The sequence below is a fragment of the Penicillium citrinum genome (genome assembly GCF_028827155.1).
Source record: "Penicillium citrinum strain IBT 23319 chromosome Unknown utg000003l:1.0-4596430.0:1.0-4598250.0, whole genome shotgun sequence".
NCBI classification, from domain to species: Eukaryota; Fungi; Ascomycota; class Eurotiomycetes; order Eurotiales; family Aspergillaceae; genus Penicillium; species Penicillium citrinum.
In genome coordinates, this window is record NW_026622688.1 from 2,314,171 (window position 1) to 2,330,355 (window position 16,185).

General features: G+C 46.8%; 5 protein-coding genes across 5 annotated transcripts; 3 read left to right on the top strand and 2 right to left on the bottom strand.

Moving 5' to 3' along the window:
* Nucleotides 1-310: 310 nt before the first annotated feature.
* On the top strand, nucleotides 311-1,636 carry N7469_004079 (zinc finger protein; the record flags this gene model as incomplete). Its single annotated transcript, XM_056642999.1, has 1 exon — nucleotides 311-1,636. One exon carries the CDS (start codon nucleotides 311-313, stop codon nucleotides 1,634-1,636), a length of 1,326 nt encoding a protein of 441 aa, XP_056502411.1.
* An 897-nt stretch (nucleotides 1,637-2,533) lies between these two features.
* Nucleotides 2,534-4,255, top strand: N7469_004080 (putative glycosyl hydrolase; the record flags this gene model as incomplete). Its single annotated transcript, XM_056643000.1, has 1 exon — nucleotides 2,534-4,255. One exon carries the CDS (start codon nucleotides 2,534-2,536, stop codon nucleotides 4,253-4,255), a length of 1,722 nt encoding a protein of 573 aa, XP_056502412.1.
* Nucleotides 4,256-6,708: 2,453 nt separating this feature from the next.
* Nucleotides 6,709-6,939, bottom strand: N7469_004081 (uncharacterized protein; the record flags this gene model as incomplete). The annotated part of the gene is made up of 1 exon (XM_056643001.1): nucleotides 6,709-6,939. The coding sequence occupies one exon, from the start codon at nucleotides 6,937-6,939 to the stop codon at nucleotides 6,709-6,711; it is 231 nt and encodes a 76-aa protein (XP_056502413.1).
* Nucleotides 6,940-9,864: 2,925 nt separating this feature from the next.
* On the top strand, nucleotides 9,865-10,473 carry N7469_004082 (short coiled-coil protein; the record flags this gene model as incomplete). Its single annotated transcript, XM_056643002.1, has 2 exons — nucleotides 9,865-10,166; nucleotides 10,290-10,473. The coding sequence occupies 2 exons, from the start codon at nucleotides 9,865-9,867 to the stop codon at nucleotides 10,471-10,473; spliced, it is 486 nt and encodes a 161-aa protein (XP_056502414.1).
* A 4,682-nt stretch (nucleotides 10,474-15,155) lies between these two features.
* Nucleotides 15,156-16,144, bottom strand: artA (14-3-3 adaptor artA; the record flags this gene model as incomplete). Its single annotated transcript, XM_056643003.1, has 4 exons — nucleotides 15,156-15,260; nucleotides 15,315-15,385; nucleotides 15,457-16,005; nucleotides 16,084-16,144. 4 exons carry the CDS (start codon nucleotides 16,142-16,144, stop codon nucleotides 15,156-15,158), a joined length of 786 nt encoding a protein of 261 aa, XP_056502415.1.
* Between the last annotated feature and the right edge of the window lie 41 nt (nucleotides 16,145-16,185).

Here is a 16,185-nt window from a genome sequence, read left to right on the forward strand (position 1 = left end):
TCGAATTTGAAACATAGCCTCAATGGTCACTTGATATGAAATACCATCTAGCATAATGAAGAACGCAGGTTGCTCTATTCACACTGAGGACTCTAGTGTAATTTGTTTTCATGTCTGGAAACTACATAATAGACTCGCCAAATATGGGATCGGTCCATGCCTCAGCCCATGTGTACAACAACCTTGGAACAGAAAGGTTAATAGTCCCCCACAGTCGCCTACATACCTTTTTTTCTCCGTCTTCAAGTCCTTTTCTGTCGTACTTTTTTGCTCTATCACTCTATGTCACTGTTAGTGCATCTTCAACACCATGGATTCTTTGAGACGTATTGCCCAGCACTCAAGCGAGGACTCGCCAATCTCCTTAACGTCTTCCATGTGCGCAGACATCAACATCGCCAATAACTTGTCTGCGCTCCTTGATCGACATCACAATGAAACCGTAATCAATGACCTCGATCTTCACGAATGTTCTTCCCCAGACACTATTCTTGCTCGAGTACTTACACCGAAGTCATATTCGAGCACAGCCTCGTCGTTTGCGCTATTCCAACAGCGTCAACAGTCCATCCCATCCGTCGACTATCGTGTCATCGGCTTTGGACAGTGTGGTCTAGTATTTGAAAGGCCTGGGCAAGGACATGTGCTGAAAATAGCGAGACGTCCATACGAAGACGCTTTATGGAACGACTTCAGAGCCCATTGCCGAGTCCAACATGCATTCAAAAGCGGTCCGATTGAATGTCGCGTGCCCATGGTATTTTCTTATGTCCCAAAAGACAACACCGGGTGGTGGGATAAAAACATAGCTCTTTTCCCGTCCGTGCATGAATCCGTCAATCTTCCAGGCATGACTCTGATATCGGAAAAAATCCTTCCTCTACCCAAGATTGCCCGACAGGCATTGATCGAAAAGTACTGTTCAGAGGACTCTCGCGCCTCTGTCGCCGAAGATCCAAAAAATCGCGATTGTTTGGCTCGGTTGTATCTGGGCCGTCGTCGCGCCAATCCAACGCCTCCTGTCAATTTCGCGCTGCGCAATTTCAACCTCCACCTAGATCAGATGTTAGAACTAGGATATCCAGTTGAAAAGCTCGCAGTCGATATTGCTGAGGCTTTAGCGACTATACACTGGGTCGCAAATGTTGATTCATATGATATTGAGTTTGTTCTTGGAAGTGAAGGCGAGAAAACCTACAGCCATGATCTCCTAAAATCCCTCAATATTGAGCCCGATGATATCAATGGAATCAATCCGCATACGGATTTTGAATCCTTGTTGAAGATGAAATTCATGAGGCGGACCACTCGACTTTGGGTCTTGGATTTCAATCTTTGTAATGTCTGGAACGAAGAAACAGCCATTCATCACCCAGAAACTCTTGTCTCTCATCTCGTAGAGGCTTTCTACGAGAATGATCCTTACTTTCCTCTTCCTTTGATGGACAATCCTGTGGACCAGTCTTTATGGACTCTCTTCAGCGAGAGTTATTTGACGAAGGCCACGGCGGTCCTCCGCGACAAAGACGAGAGATTAGCATCGCTTCCACAACAGTTCATTGATAGATGCATCCAACGCGAGAGAATCAACCTTGGAAAAGGATTGGGACATGGGCATCGTGATCTGAAGCAGTAGTATGGCTTATCATTTACCGCAAACATTAGCTTGTTTTTCTTGTTTAACTACGAAACCTTTGAGGGAACTCGATCCATTTGCTTACTTTGATCTCGATCCTTTTTCTCTTCTTCTTTTCGCTTGGAGTAACACGGGTGTTCAGTACTAGGTCGAATACTATTATTCCTTCTAAAACTATGCTCTAAATTCTTATGAGAAGGTATTCAAGTCGTTTAAAATCATAGCAGACCTTGAGAGACATCAAGCTCATTAAATTTTAGTTTTATATGTAGTTTTAATTACCGTCAAAGCGGGCAAGTTTATAGGTAGTTTCTTTAGGCGGACGAACCCTAGAGGAGAATATGCGGGTTGCGGGCAGGAAGCGGGAGACAGGTGAGACTGGGGGCATTGGATGTCCATTTTACACTGGCTTCTGCACTTATGGCTCCTAAAGTACCGTTCCATACATCAGCTCACATCAAATAGTTAAACCTGCTACTATATACTTATTCTCACGCCGATGTTGCCTCATCTGACAATGTTAGATTCTTTCTCCACTCGGTGCCATATGTACCTGTAACTTGAGCCTAATCCCTTACGGCCTACATCACACGACATGACAAGTAGCGCACGGATTGTATCCATGTACAAATCCATTCATATCCTTCCGCAATATACTCATTCTACTGATCTCGTGCCCTCCATCATCATATTCAAACTCAGGAAACGAGCAGTGGGCCCATGACTAAGCTGCGGACCCCAATTCTGGAAGGCTCCCCCGCATCGAAGGCTGAACACCCCCAGACTTTCTCTTCTTTTGACATGATTCGCATTTGAGGGTGGGAAGCCGTGGTGTGCTTCTATTCTTATGAAAGAGACTGGCTCTCTGAAATCTGGATAATTGCCTCGTCACGAAGCATGACTTCTCGTTCCTTGTCCCAGCCCCTTGTCGGGCCTTCCTACTCTCTGTATACGATCCTTTGGATATTCTTCCTTTATCTTTCACCTGTGGCCAATGCGCTGGCGTATCCGCCTCAGAAACCGCTTGTAGAGACACAAGCGTCCGATGATCTTTCATCTAACACCCTCGACACTCTCTCAGATGATACTGGCCTTGGGGAAAGCCATGCGACCCCCTCTGAGACACTGCAGAATCTCCTCGGTGCTCTTCGTGGCATGCAAGACCACTACTTCGTGAATTGGCTGGGCACTTGGCCGAGCAGTATCGACTGGACAGCTGCAGTCTTGGGAACCCATGTCGTCGCAACATTGGCATCTTACACCTCTGTCGAGCCTGATGCTCTCAACGATGAACAGTCACCATATGGGTCATTGTCTCTTGCCATCGAAAACAATATCAATAAGTATTTCAGCCAGATGACTTCATTCTATTTTGGAGAGAACGCTTTCAGTCTGAGAAACCAAGCGTATGATGATATGCTTTGGGTCGTCCTAGATTGGCTGGAAAATGTCAAGTTCCAGGACCTGCACACGGAGCTTCATTATCCTTCATCAGACCCGACTTCTGACAAAGCATGGTATGGCACCCAATTCCGGACTTCAGCCGCGCATAGGGCCCGGATCTTCTATGAGCTAGCCTCGGCGGGTTGGGACAAGACTCTCTGCGGTGGAGGAATGATCTGGAATCCGACTTTGATCCCCTATAAAAACGCCATTACGAACGAACTTTATATATCCGCAAGCATCGCCATGTATCTGTACTTCCCTGGAGACCCCATTGAGTCCCCTTTCATGGTGGAATACGTTGCCAATGAGACATACCCCCATAATCCTGCTCACCTCAAGGCAGCGGTTGATGCCTACTCGTGGCTCAAGAGCTCCGAAATGACCGGCGCGGGTGGGCTTTATGCAGATGGATTCCATATCAGTGGCTGGCAAAGCTCAACTAATCCAGGTACACGCAAGTGTGATGTGCTGAACAAAATGGTCTATACCTACAACCAAGGAGTTGTTCTCAGTGGACTGAGAGGCCTTTGGATCGGAACAGGCGATCAGGATTATCTTCGCGATGGCCACGAGCTTGTCCATAAGGTGCTCCGTGCCACAGGCTGGCCGCGAACCTCGTCGAACAAATGGGCTGGTCTCGGACGTGGAGGTGTACTAGAAGAAGCCTGCGACTCACATTCAAGCTGTTCTCAGAATGGACAAACCTTCAAAGGAATCTTTTTCCACCACCTGGCGGAATTCTGTCGACCTCTTCGTCCACAAGAGGAGCGTTTCCTGATGTCTGAGAAGCGCCAGCCGGTTGCGAAAGAGAAATGGGAAGAAGTATACAATCGCCACCTCAATCGCTGCCGTGCTTATGGACCTTGGATTGAACATAATGCTCACGCTGCATTGATAACTCGTGATGACGATGGAAAATTTGGAACGTGGTGGGGTATTCAATTTCAGCAGCCACCCTCGAATGCCTCTGAAGATACTGTCGATAGTAGTACTTTGCCGATTGACGCGGTGGACTATCGTAACGACTTGTTGGAGCCCGTTTCCTCGACCTTTGATGGAGTGCCCCGAGACTTTAATGACCGGGGTCGAGGTCGTACAGTCGAGACCCAGTCTGGTGGTGTTGCAGTTTTAAGGGCCCTGTACCAATGGCAGACTTCCGATGTGCTCTCATGAACCTCGACATCTTTTACATCTTGGAGTTTTGGTATTTCGGACTTTGTTATCTTTATCATTATGGAGTATTGCGCTAGGCTGTATTAATGCATCACGGTGTCTACCCTATCGTAGGGCTCGATATCTTTCTCTCATTGATCATGCTCTACCATATGTAATCTGATATAGAATTATCCAAATGGGTGACTACTATGAGGTGTCATTCAATAGTAGACCTACGTCATGCACAGCTTTCAGCCCTGGGGATATCTATGTACTCTCATGGCACTAAGGCATAAGCTACAATCAGTCTATACAGCATTAAACTGCTTCATAGAGCCCCTCGGTGGTGACATCTCAGTTCAGATACATCGACGAATTTCTCTGTCAATTTATTTACCTCAATAGTTCTTGATTCCCTGCTATCTTGCAACCTCATTTTTGTATCAACCCTGGAATGAACTCATATCCGGAGTATTGAGCCTGCCTTGCCTGATCTACCCGTGCGTACAAAACTTGGCTCCAGTCGATTAGCCTGCGATAGTCCTACAGATCGCCTTGCGGAGCCAATCGCTCCACAGAAACAGGGAAACAAGAATTAAACTGAACCAAAAACAGGATCTCACGATCAATAGATCGACATAAGTGGATCTATATCGATCTAGTCTCCCATAATTGTACAACTGCTTGGGTTTGTCCAAGGGCGTTTCGTTTTCGTGTTACATACAGAGATGAATGAGTCTGAGCGATGAAGAGTGCATCCCCGTTGTACCTGAGTTGCGTGTTTCTACATGCATTATCTGACCGTTGCCACACGAATTTCGCTGGCTTATCAGCCAAATGAGATCAAGTGACACGGCAGAGTTCCAGGACATCCCATGTCAGATTGGTCTGACCCGTTGAAGACGTTGCGCTGATAAAATGGGATTGCATCGTCTGGGAGGTATAGCAATAAAGAAGTTCGCTTCTCCTAGTCTGCACCACTAGTAAACGACTACTCTGTATTACTGAGCTCCGTACACTGTATACTAGTATTGTGCTCTAGTTCAGTACGTTCTGAGTACAGTTTCTTCACAAAATCGATACCAACAAGAGCACTTGAAAACAGGGTAAGTTCCACGACAAGATGGCCCTCGGACTCATCCTGCTAACTAGCAATATCAGAGTGTACTATGTACAGTTACCCTGTAAAGCTATGGTGGGGGACCTGCAGCTATGACCGTCGTGACCTTCTTCGAAAATGCTGAGATGCTTTTGACAAGCACGACATGATCCACTTCCGGGCAGTGCTGCCTAAGAAATCTCCGAAATGACACACACTGTCTCTACTCCGTAGTCAATCTACAAATACTATTGAAAGAAAGCAACTGGCTCGGGCAAAACGCTTCAGATCTAGCGAAGATACACCGAGAGAAAAGTTTGTTGTTTTTTAGTAACTGCCCTAAGAGACGTCCCACTCAGTCATAGAATAACAAGAAAAACCATGCTATCGAAGCCTTCCAATTATAAAAGTCATGATTGGATCTTTACCCAGGAAATATCCCGCGTTAGTGAGAAAAAAAGCGACTAATCGAGCATAGCAAAGTCGAAATCCACCCACACTAACCCAAACCTCGCGCGCCATCCGCTGCTTAGCGTCGAAGAATTGCTGTGCGGCCCCCTCTCTCTGTACTCCACCTGGTAAGATGAAACACGTTCGTACGGGGGAAAGGCCTACAGAATGGGGACGGTGGAGGTTTTCGGGCAAATCAGCAAGAATGTGTGCAGATCGGTGTCCCTCATTGAATCTTTTTGAGGTACATACTATGTACATATGATACTGTGAGGATTTGTATCAAAGGCTGCATGCAGTAATACCAGTTAAAAGTCAACGTGTTAAGGAACGGAAAGTTTCATGAAAGGGAAGAAAAAAAAGAATCCGAGAATCCGCCAGCCGTTACGTGGCCTGTCTCATCTTGTAGAATAACGGCGGCGAAGCAATATCGCCTCAGTATGTCTCAGTTGCCCCGAATCTCACCATGTCGAGCGAGGCTCCTCACCTATTCTATATACGGCAGAAATGCAGTCTTTCTGTATACCATCCGGTGGCTATATTTCGTGAACTCAACGTACATAGTACTGTACAGCTCGCGTCGGTGGACCGACGCAGTCACACGGCCAGGGTCTGAGCGTCCCATATGACTCTGCGGGGATTCAGGAACGAATGCCACTGGTTCTGCGTCTTCTTCGTCGCGGAGGGGTCGAGGACAGTACATGCGGCGGTGGTGTACCTGCCATACTGCGTGATGGTTCCAAGTCCGAGAAGGGCTTTCACCGGTGGTGGTTGGGAATTATCCGATCGGTCATATTGGGAACCCACCAGCTCGGCTCGGCACTAGTGGCAGACTGCATTCAGAAAGCAGAAAGACTTGAAGAAAGACAGACTCGAAGCCGTCGGCATTCAATACCATTCCAGTCGCACCCCCTCCATCAATTCAAGGATATCCCATGTATCGTGCTGGAGTCTTAACGTGCAGCGGAACGCTATCCCCGGGAATCTCGTGCGCAAGTGATGGAGTGGCGTCGGCAGTTCTGATTCGAAAGTCTTCTCCAACAAGCCACTGCCGGGACGTGGAACCCATGGGTGACAATGTCGGGTCCGGGTACCTGGGAGTGTTCCAGGATTGACTTGATGCCCAACTGGCGAGCGTAGCGCGATGCTGCATTGTACATAGTGTAGTTGTACATGAGATGGCCAAAGACAGCGACACTACATACATTAGTATCTCACAACCACATCCATATTCAAAGCCACGACATGGTAGTCAAGCAGTCTGATTGTTTCTGTGCCACTCGTGGGCACCATTATCGATCGTTACTCTCTCAAGTGAGGCTATACGAGACTATGACAGACGCTTTCAGTCGTTGGCATTCTTCATTGATCGACATGATAATGACCCTACCTGGGTTTCACCTCCTTTTAGTCGGCCTTGAATCCGTCAAATAACAGTCAAACCATCAAACCCACGGGAATGGATCATCTTTTCCAGCAGCCACTGGGGCGCAGATTGGCTCACTGGCAGTTTGAAGTTTCGTAGGTTCGAATACAATGCGCCAGACTACGTACGGACACTATGACAGCGATATGGAGATTATCTAGTGTACAGTAATACATATGGAGTCCCATGATATGGCACATACACTCTGTACATACTAATGTACAATGGACATGCATACCTTCCGGATATAAACATACTGCAATCCTTTTTCGGGCTTTTCTTATTGTCCTGTATCTTCGAACCGAGGGAATGTGATCCGGAAATGAACTTGAACTCCCTGGCTCCACGGGCGGGTGGAAAGGATCGTCCTTCACGAGATTTGGTACCAGCGAAATTCCTTTCAAATGTCCCGTTATGGAGTCCTCCGTACAACACTCGCAAAAGACATTGAAGGGTTTGCGTTCCCCAGTCCGTATTATTTTCTTTTTTGATGTCACAGTTTTTCTTTACCCGCGAAATGACTGTTCCGCGGAGGCGGCCGAACCAAGAATCAAATGCTGGCAACGCATCCACAGCGGCAGTGTTCATCCCTTGCCCTTGTTCGCCACCAAAGTTAAGGCGAAGGGAAGTCGTCCCAAGGGGAGTTGATAGTCCCGTGTGAAATGATCGGAGCCATAGATATGGCGTCATGTCCACCATCTTGCGGCTCGATCGACATTGCATAGCGCCTCTCCCCTCCCCTGAGAGGTGGAGGACGAGACGCCTTCTCCATACCGCCATGAAGAAGCGCCAATTAAGATGCAAAAAAAAGTACAGGTGACCAAATTACGGTGGACGTGAAGATGATCGATACGGAGTACTCTGGTGTACTGTACATAGTACAATGCTTTTAACTAGTTACATACACTGAATGATCGTAGGTAAGATGCGCGAGGAGGGATCCGATCGGATTAACCCCCATCCATTTATTTCTGGTTATAAATGATTGATTAATTCCGGATTAGTATGCATCTTAAGACGATTGCTCGGTTAGGGGTTCAGAGGAGGTTGGAAATAAGAAAGGTAAGTGACAAAATAAAATAAACAAAATAAATAGAGATTAATTTGAATAACCGAGTAAAATTATAGTTTATGAAAGTACCCGTATGTACGGAGTACTCCATAGAAAATAAATTAATACGTGTTCTTCAAGGTTTGGTAAAAACTCCCACCGAAATTCTGCCCTAACAATGGAAAGGTGGACTCTTGTTGGCTCAAGACTCCTGTTTGGTGAACGCGAGCGGAGTTGGTTGCCCCCGTTTATTTGAACCAGTTAAGATTGACGATGGCCCTCAAATCAAGACTAAACCGGTGCTCACCATTGGAAGGGGAGGCGTTCCGGTGATGGTAGTTATATGGAGTAGGTACTCCGTTCAACAGAGTACCCAGTACTTTGTTCGGTTCATGACAGTGGGGGGAGGGGGCAGCGGTGTACCGGATACTTGGAGAGGAAAGGGGGGGTTTCCGACCATCCTCTTGTGAGTTAGGTTCTCTACTATGAGTACAGAGTACATACATACAGATGTATGTACATAGTACAGACAGAAAATTCACTCTATGCGTAGAGTGTAGCTGTATACTCTCCAGCAACAACTATGCACACGTTTATCTATTAAGATAGTATATAGTGTATATAAAATAGTAAATAATATATCAACATTTACTATTGTATACAGTAACTCTGTATGCATTTCCACAGAGTATGTGGCTGCCACGCGCCTACGGTTTCTTTTCGGACGATCCCTCTAGTCCCAAGGGACGCCCTCTCCACACCGGCCGAAAAGGTGCAAAGATAATCCTGTACGAATGAGGTACCGCGTATGACTGGGTACATCCCAGATACCACTCGAAACAACGGAACTCTGCCGATAATTTCCCCAATTTTGCCCGCCCCAAACCAGTTCCTGTCATGTACCCAAAGTATTGTTTCCTGTATCATACCTGGTATTCTATCGTACCTTTACCCGTATTCAGTACCAACTTGTACCACCCAATTCTCCTTCCCCCCCCAAAGTGCTCTCTTTCTTTCCCCCCCAAAAAGCAACTGTTGGACGTAACGCCGATTACCCTCCTTCTCTTTCTCCCCTTTGAACTCATTCGTGAGCTTCTTTCCTTTCCCAACGCCCTCGACCGATTTTCAACTATCCCTTCTCCGTCACCGTGTCTACTCGCCTTTTTCATTTTTCCCTTCTCCTTTTCACCCGTTACTCCATCTCGATCTCGACCTGTCCTCCCTTTCGATTTCCCGACGGTTGTCCCTTTTTCGCGTCTCCGACTTTTTTCATCCCCCTCCGTTATCACTCCCTTCTACCAAATTATTCTACCCGCACCGACCCCGGTAGCTACCTCAAGCGTAACACAGATTTTTCGTCTGGGGTACATCGCTAGGGGTAGACCGTGGTCGTTCACTAGTCGTTCCGACCTACGATTTCAATCCAAGAAAAATTCCGGCCGCCGAAAGCAGCTTGCTGCCCACTCGCCAGGGAAGTGAACAAAAAATAACCTTTCTTTCTCTGTCTCAACATTCTCAATCGCCACACTGGACCTCGCACAATCGTCTTTATTCGACTGCGTCTGCTGTGAAAAGCCTCCCATATGGCATCGGATATAGAGATGAATGAAGCCTCACCTGTGCCCACCTTGCCGCAACCTAACGACGGCGGGCGCACGCATATGTCATCCCTGTCCTCGTCTTCCTCCATATCTGACGTTGAAACTGAACGCCGGGGTCGATCTGAACGGCCCCGTATGGCAAGCCGCAAGCCCAGCGCATCCATACTCGTCCCTCGGGATCACCCCGAAATTGAGATCGAGGAGGAGGAATTTCCACCCGACGACGCTCGTGCGATGAGTCCTCGTCGAAACTCTGCTGATCTGGAACGACTTGGCAAGGAAGCTCGTCAAACGCTTCAGGAGTGAGTCTTTTACTCTCCTTCACAACTGAAAATCTCATTTTCATCTCCACCTCTCCTTCATTGATACTTTGCATAAAGAGGCCCTTTCGAAATCCAACTAACATTGTTTTCCAACTTTTTCAGACAAGCCAAAGCTCTTCAATCGTCCCTTCAAGCCCTCGCCGAGCGCATTGATGCAGTCAAATCAGACCACGACAAGCTGGAGAACGAGAATAAAATTCTGCAGGATTACATAGGAGGTCTAACACGCAACATGACCAAAACCGAAATGACTCGCAGTACAAAGGCACGCAAAGCGCAGAAATAACTTCATGGTCGATCGACTCGGAAACGTCGTAGGATGATGGGAACCTCTCCAAAACTCTTCTATGACACGGAGATGGAGCTTAGATTTCTACGCGAAGTTTCTTGAGATCCGCCACTACATCGCCAACCATGCCGAACATTGATTCTCTTCACCCATTTAACGACATATCTCATCAAACGCCTTCTCTTCTTCATTAAGGACCTGCACACCCCTTTTCACTGTCGGATTGCGAGAATGCAAATCACACGACTTCGTCGACATCGTTGCATTCGAAATGACGCATTACAATTTCCCTAGAGCGCTGATCCGGCCTTGTGCTATTCACGAGGCCAGCACTCGTTCAACGGAGATACTCACCCGCTTGTTGTCACCTCATTGCCACACATCGTTTTTTTCCTGCTATTTCCGGCCACCCGGCTGGCTACAAGTGGCTACCATGACACCCCCTTTTTTAAACAGTCCACGCCACAAAGCGTCACGAGCCCCACCGCTCCTCCTTGATGACACGGATCCATTGATGTTATTAATGAACCTGCGGAAGTCATCACTCCTGAGCGCTTATTTACCCCAGGGACAAACAGATGTTTTGTGACATCATCGCATATTTGAACATCGCCTAGCGGTCCGCCACTGAGAGTCTTGGCATCCTCAATCCATTCATGATCATCCACCCTTCAGCCACTCATCGGCGTGTCGTACTATGCGGTGTCACAACCAGCGGGACTGACCGACATCTTCATCACTGCCGATATTACCGTGCCTCCTCACCCTCGCCACACGTCTCCTCATTCGGCGTTTTATTTTATCATTTGTTTCTTTTACTCGGCGGCTCTTTGCGGACTCACATTTTTTTTTATCATTGTATTTTTTTTATCGGTTGCATAGCACCTCGGGCGTTTCGGGGACTGGGACCTAGACTTGATTTGATTGAATGACTCTTACCGGAGCCGCAATTTGAATGTTTTCCTCTTCATAAGGCATTGCATATGGTCATGGTCATGTCAACAGCAGGACGGCGCGGAAAGTGGAAAGCATCAAGGGGCTCCTCTATGGAGTCATCTATTGTTCATTACCTTTCAATCTTCTTCTCTTCTCTACTGTGAAAGATGACTTCTCTGTACATCTGCTCTTATCTTTGTTTCACTTCATGTTCTTCCGGCAAAGGGACTGGTCTCAGGCCGGAATGAACCCTTTTATATTTCATCTCGCGGGAGAGATACCCATATTTCTTGCCGTATTTTGATCATTTTTTCCCCATCATGGCACCTCTTTCTACTTACTTGCTTCTCACTGGCCCTTGTCATACCCTGGGTTTTCCGTGCATGTCTCAAGTCCCCCACCCTTCTATCTTGACTTTTCATCATTTCTCTCGCTTGCATGGCTGGGAGTATGGTAGTTCGATCACAGCAATATATATATTTAAAATTATTCAAGTATTATCCTAGTAGAGATGTCATTCATGAATACTGTAGGAGGTATATTATTCAGCTAGATAAAATGGTCATGTCATCATGTCCAAACAGTGGCTGTGGAAAGACAACCGTGGAATGAGATATGAGACATTCTCCATTTGATTGATCTACGAAAGTGAGATACATTGTGGGGCTCTCGAAACAGCACAGCGGAGAGCAGACATATCCCAGCCTCAATTCCTCCTAATATGTATGTAGTACTAGTATTGTGGGGGGGAATGCTCGAACGTGGTCATCCACCTGAGCGTCATTTAGTGACTACTAGTTAATAAGTTCTGTACAGTACTTCAATTTGATATGGGCCGGGTTTCTTCCCTGTCTAACCACACTGATTCGTACCTACACGTACATACCATGCCTTAAGATCAGACTGTCTATAATTCGAAAAGAAAAAAAAATTTTCCGAAAAAGAAAGCCCTATGACTCCTTATACGAGCGTATATTAGTCAAAGAATACCGCCACCTATACACTGCATATAAAATCTCAAAAATGACAAGGCTCTAAACGAGAAGACGACCTCAAGTCCGAGTGTCAGCCTTTGTCAATTTTGAACAGACCTGTCAGAATCAGTATGCAAGTCAGCGTCATTCATCTTAAGAAGTATCTTGTTCTGACATGGCGTAGTTGGAAAATTTTCGCGAAAGACAATGTCTTTGTTGGCTTGATTGATTTCCATCAAATAATCCGAGGTTTCTGGTGGGTTTTTCACGGGTTTAAGCTACTTCGCGTGGAATAGTACAGGGATTGTGTGAGGATGGACGAGGGTTGACGCTATGGCGGTATTGATCATGTAGACCACGAGGAGGGTTCCGGATGAGAGAAGTGTCTGATTATGGCAAAACATTTCCATTTCCAGTGCCTTTAAGAGCAAATTCTCGCAGGGAAACATGTGACTAACTAGGTTATAGTCGATACCTTTGTTGACAATTTTGTGCTAAGACAATAACTTGAAGTTCATTATTGCACCTATCGATCTGTTGCAATGTTAGTATGGTTTTCAAGAAAAAAGACCAAACAAGTGAGCATATCTTAATGATTGCAACGTCAGCGTAAAAGCCTGTGTTTCCATCCAGATAGAAGAGGGTACACTTTGTGAGGTCTTGTCAGCTTAGCGAAATGGCGATTATATGGCAAATTTGTCTACAGTTTCATCAAGAAAGCACGACAATCTTACAGTGCAATTGGTGATAGGCCTGATTGAGACTCCCTTCAATCTTCATTTTACCCCGTCCACATGGCAAGCTAGCTATCTCATAAGCATTTCAAAAGCTCCTCGGTAGATGATAAATAGAGAGATAGACAGAAGTGCATTGTCCAAAGCAAAGCCAATTTCAGACATTCTGCAGCGTCCGAAATGTACAGAACGTCCAATCCGTTCAAGGCTTCATTGGATCCATGCCCCTTTACTCACGATTATCATAGCCAGCGCACAGCGCGGGATCCGGGACAAAGTTGACAATTTTTTACCCGTCACAATAACGACATTTGTTGTCACTCAGGAATTGCACCTTGGGTTTATCTTTTCCGTGGTGGCTAACTAGTCTCCGGATCAAAACTAACAGACGATCACCGCGAAGACAAAGTTCAATGCGAAGATCATTTACGTGAAATGGCGATTGGTAGACTCCGGTCAATACTGAAATCAAAGACCCAATTGCTTGCTCTAGGGAGCGCGGCACAGTAAGATCAGTGTCGAAGAGACCAAACGCAGCCTCAAAGATGCTAAATTATCAATAGTCTGTATAAGCTTTGCCGCAATTTTGGCTTGAGGGATTTTGTACCAAAACAAGTTACTAACATTAGTGACTGTGCTTTTCATAGATACGGGAGCCCTCCCATATATATGAAAGGGGGACTCAAAAGGTCTGTGGAAATATCTCACTGCAGGGACTTTTCGGCCTTGCAGCTCTGATACCCTCATGGGTAACAGATCACAGCTTCTTTGGTATCCGATGGAAGAAGAGTGAGGAAGTCCACGCAATCGTCCCTGGCTCAGCATGTTCACGTTCCACGCTATTATCTTGATGATATGGTCTGACAGGCTCGGGTTCCTGGATCGTAGAGATGATACATATATTTCACGATCTGATGATGGGACTATCAGGATCTTTCTCGCTATGGAAACCTTTAAACATGGTGTTTGGTTGGCTGTCTCCTCGGCACATACACGATCACCTCCATGGCTAGTTACAAAATTGGGGGCAAGCAGTAGGCGATTTTGATAATGTATGATCATTTTGGGTGAGTTGAACAACTTGTTCAAAGAACACAAGTTATTTTTCCAGATTCAAGTATATTCTCTTGACTCTTAAATACCATTGCAGCTCCAAGTAGAACTAGTTGTCCAATCCATTTATGATCTAGGGAGAAATACCCTCCTGATGCAAGTCCTCATCTATTTCTCAGCTTAATAGAACGGACCCTGTCACATCCTATTCTAGATGCATGATGTCCTGGTCGTACCCTATTTTCGTTGTCGATGTAGACGACAGACAGACAAGTTAGCCCTACTGAAATCAATCCAGGGTCACAGCGGTACTACGCAGCGAGCCAAATACCATCAGGCAAATGTACTACCGTTGGTTGACCTTTAACCATATCTAGCGGGAACAACGCCGACTGGCACAAGTACGAAAGAAGATATTATATGAAAAAAAAAACAAGGAAAAAGAGGTATGAAAAAGAAACCATATAGGGGATCAGTACGAGGCCCTCATTGTAGTCCTGATAAGGAGCTCATTTAAAAAAAAAAAGTCTGTCCGTGTGTATGTTGTAGGTAGGGGGGGTTGGGGAGAGTGCGCGCAGGAGGGGACTCTTTGGGTAGTTCAGAGGCAAGTAGACAAAATAACAAAGGGGAATGAGAAAACGAAAAGGGGTGCAGATTGGACTGGGCCCAGGACAAGGACAAGAAAGCAGCATCCTCTGATAATCAAAGGGGACGCTTGGAGCCCCAAGCAGAAAGGCTCGAAGCGAAACGGATCTCGAAAGCACGTCAGAAAAACACATGATGTTTCTTTTCCTCTCCTTAGGCCATGAAGCCCTGGGCTTGAGGTATCAATAGTTCAAATCCAATGCACCTTTACCGTCCTTTTCCCTTCTTGCCCCGCTCGATTTCCTTGCACCCAGGCGGCCCATCGCGCAGCTCCCTCTTTGTTGTCCCATCCGCCCAAGGACGCGAGTCCATCATCAAATTCTTTTTAAATTTCCGTTTACTCGGCAGGCTTCTCACCCTCCTGGGCGGGAGCCTCCTCCTTCTTCTCGGCGGGGGCAGCGCCCTCCTGGGAAGGCTCGGCCTCGGAAGAGGTCCAGAGGGTCTAGAAAAGTGTTAGATGGGTGATTGCAATGATATGTAACAAGATTCAGCTTACCAGGTTGTCGCGGAGAAGCTGCATGATCAGAGTGGAGTCCTTGTAGCTCTCCTCGCTCAGGGTGTCGAGCTCTGTGAGAAAATTTTAGTCATACACATTCCAATATGATGGGCAGTCAGATAGGATAGAGTGGGGGACTCACCAGCAATAGCATCGTCGAAGGCCAACTTGGCGAGGTGGCAAGCCTGGTCGGGGGAGTTCAGGATTTCGTAGTAGAAGACGGAGAAGTTCAGGGCAAGACCGAGACGGATGGGGTGGGTAGGGGCGAGGTCAGTCTGGGCGATCTCGGTGGCAGCCTTGTAAGCCTCGAGAGAGTAATCGGCGGCACCCTTGCGGCGGTCACCGATGGCGAACTCGGCAAGGTAACGGTGGTAGTCACCCTTCATCTTGTGGTAGAAGACCTTGGACTCGCCGGTCTGGGCAGACTTGATGAGGTGGTTGTCGAGAACCTCCAGGATGTCGTCACAGATCTTGGCCAGCTCAGCCTCGATCTTTTGGCGGTACTCCTTGATCAGAGTGACCTGACCCTCGTTACCCTTAGACTCCTCCTTCTGCTCAATGGAGGTGACAATTCTCCAGGACGCACGGCGGGCACCGATGACGTTCTTGTAAGCGACGGACAGAAGATTCCGCTCCTCAACAGTGAGCTCAACATCGGCGGAAGCAACAATCTTCATGTTCTCGACCATCTCTAGATTTAGTGTTAGTCTGGTCCATCGTCATGCCCGATTTTGTTTTCCTTTCTCCTTCCAAGATTGATGTTTCATACCTTCGTAGCGCTCGGCCTGCTCGGCCAGCTTGGCGAGGTAAACAGCGTCTTCTTGACCCATTGTGAAATGTTCTAAAATAATCAAAATCCCGAATTAGTTCG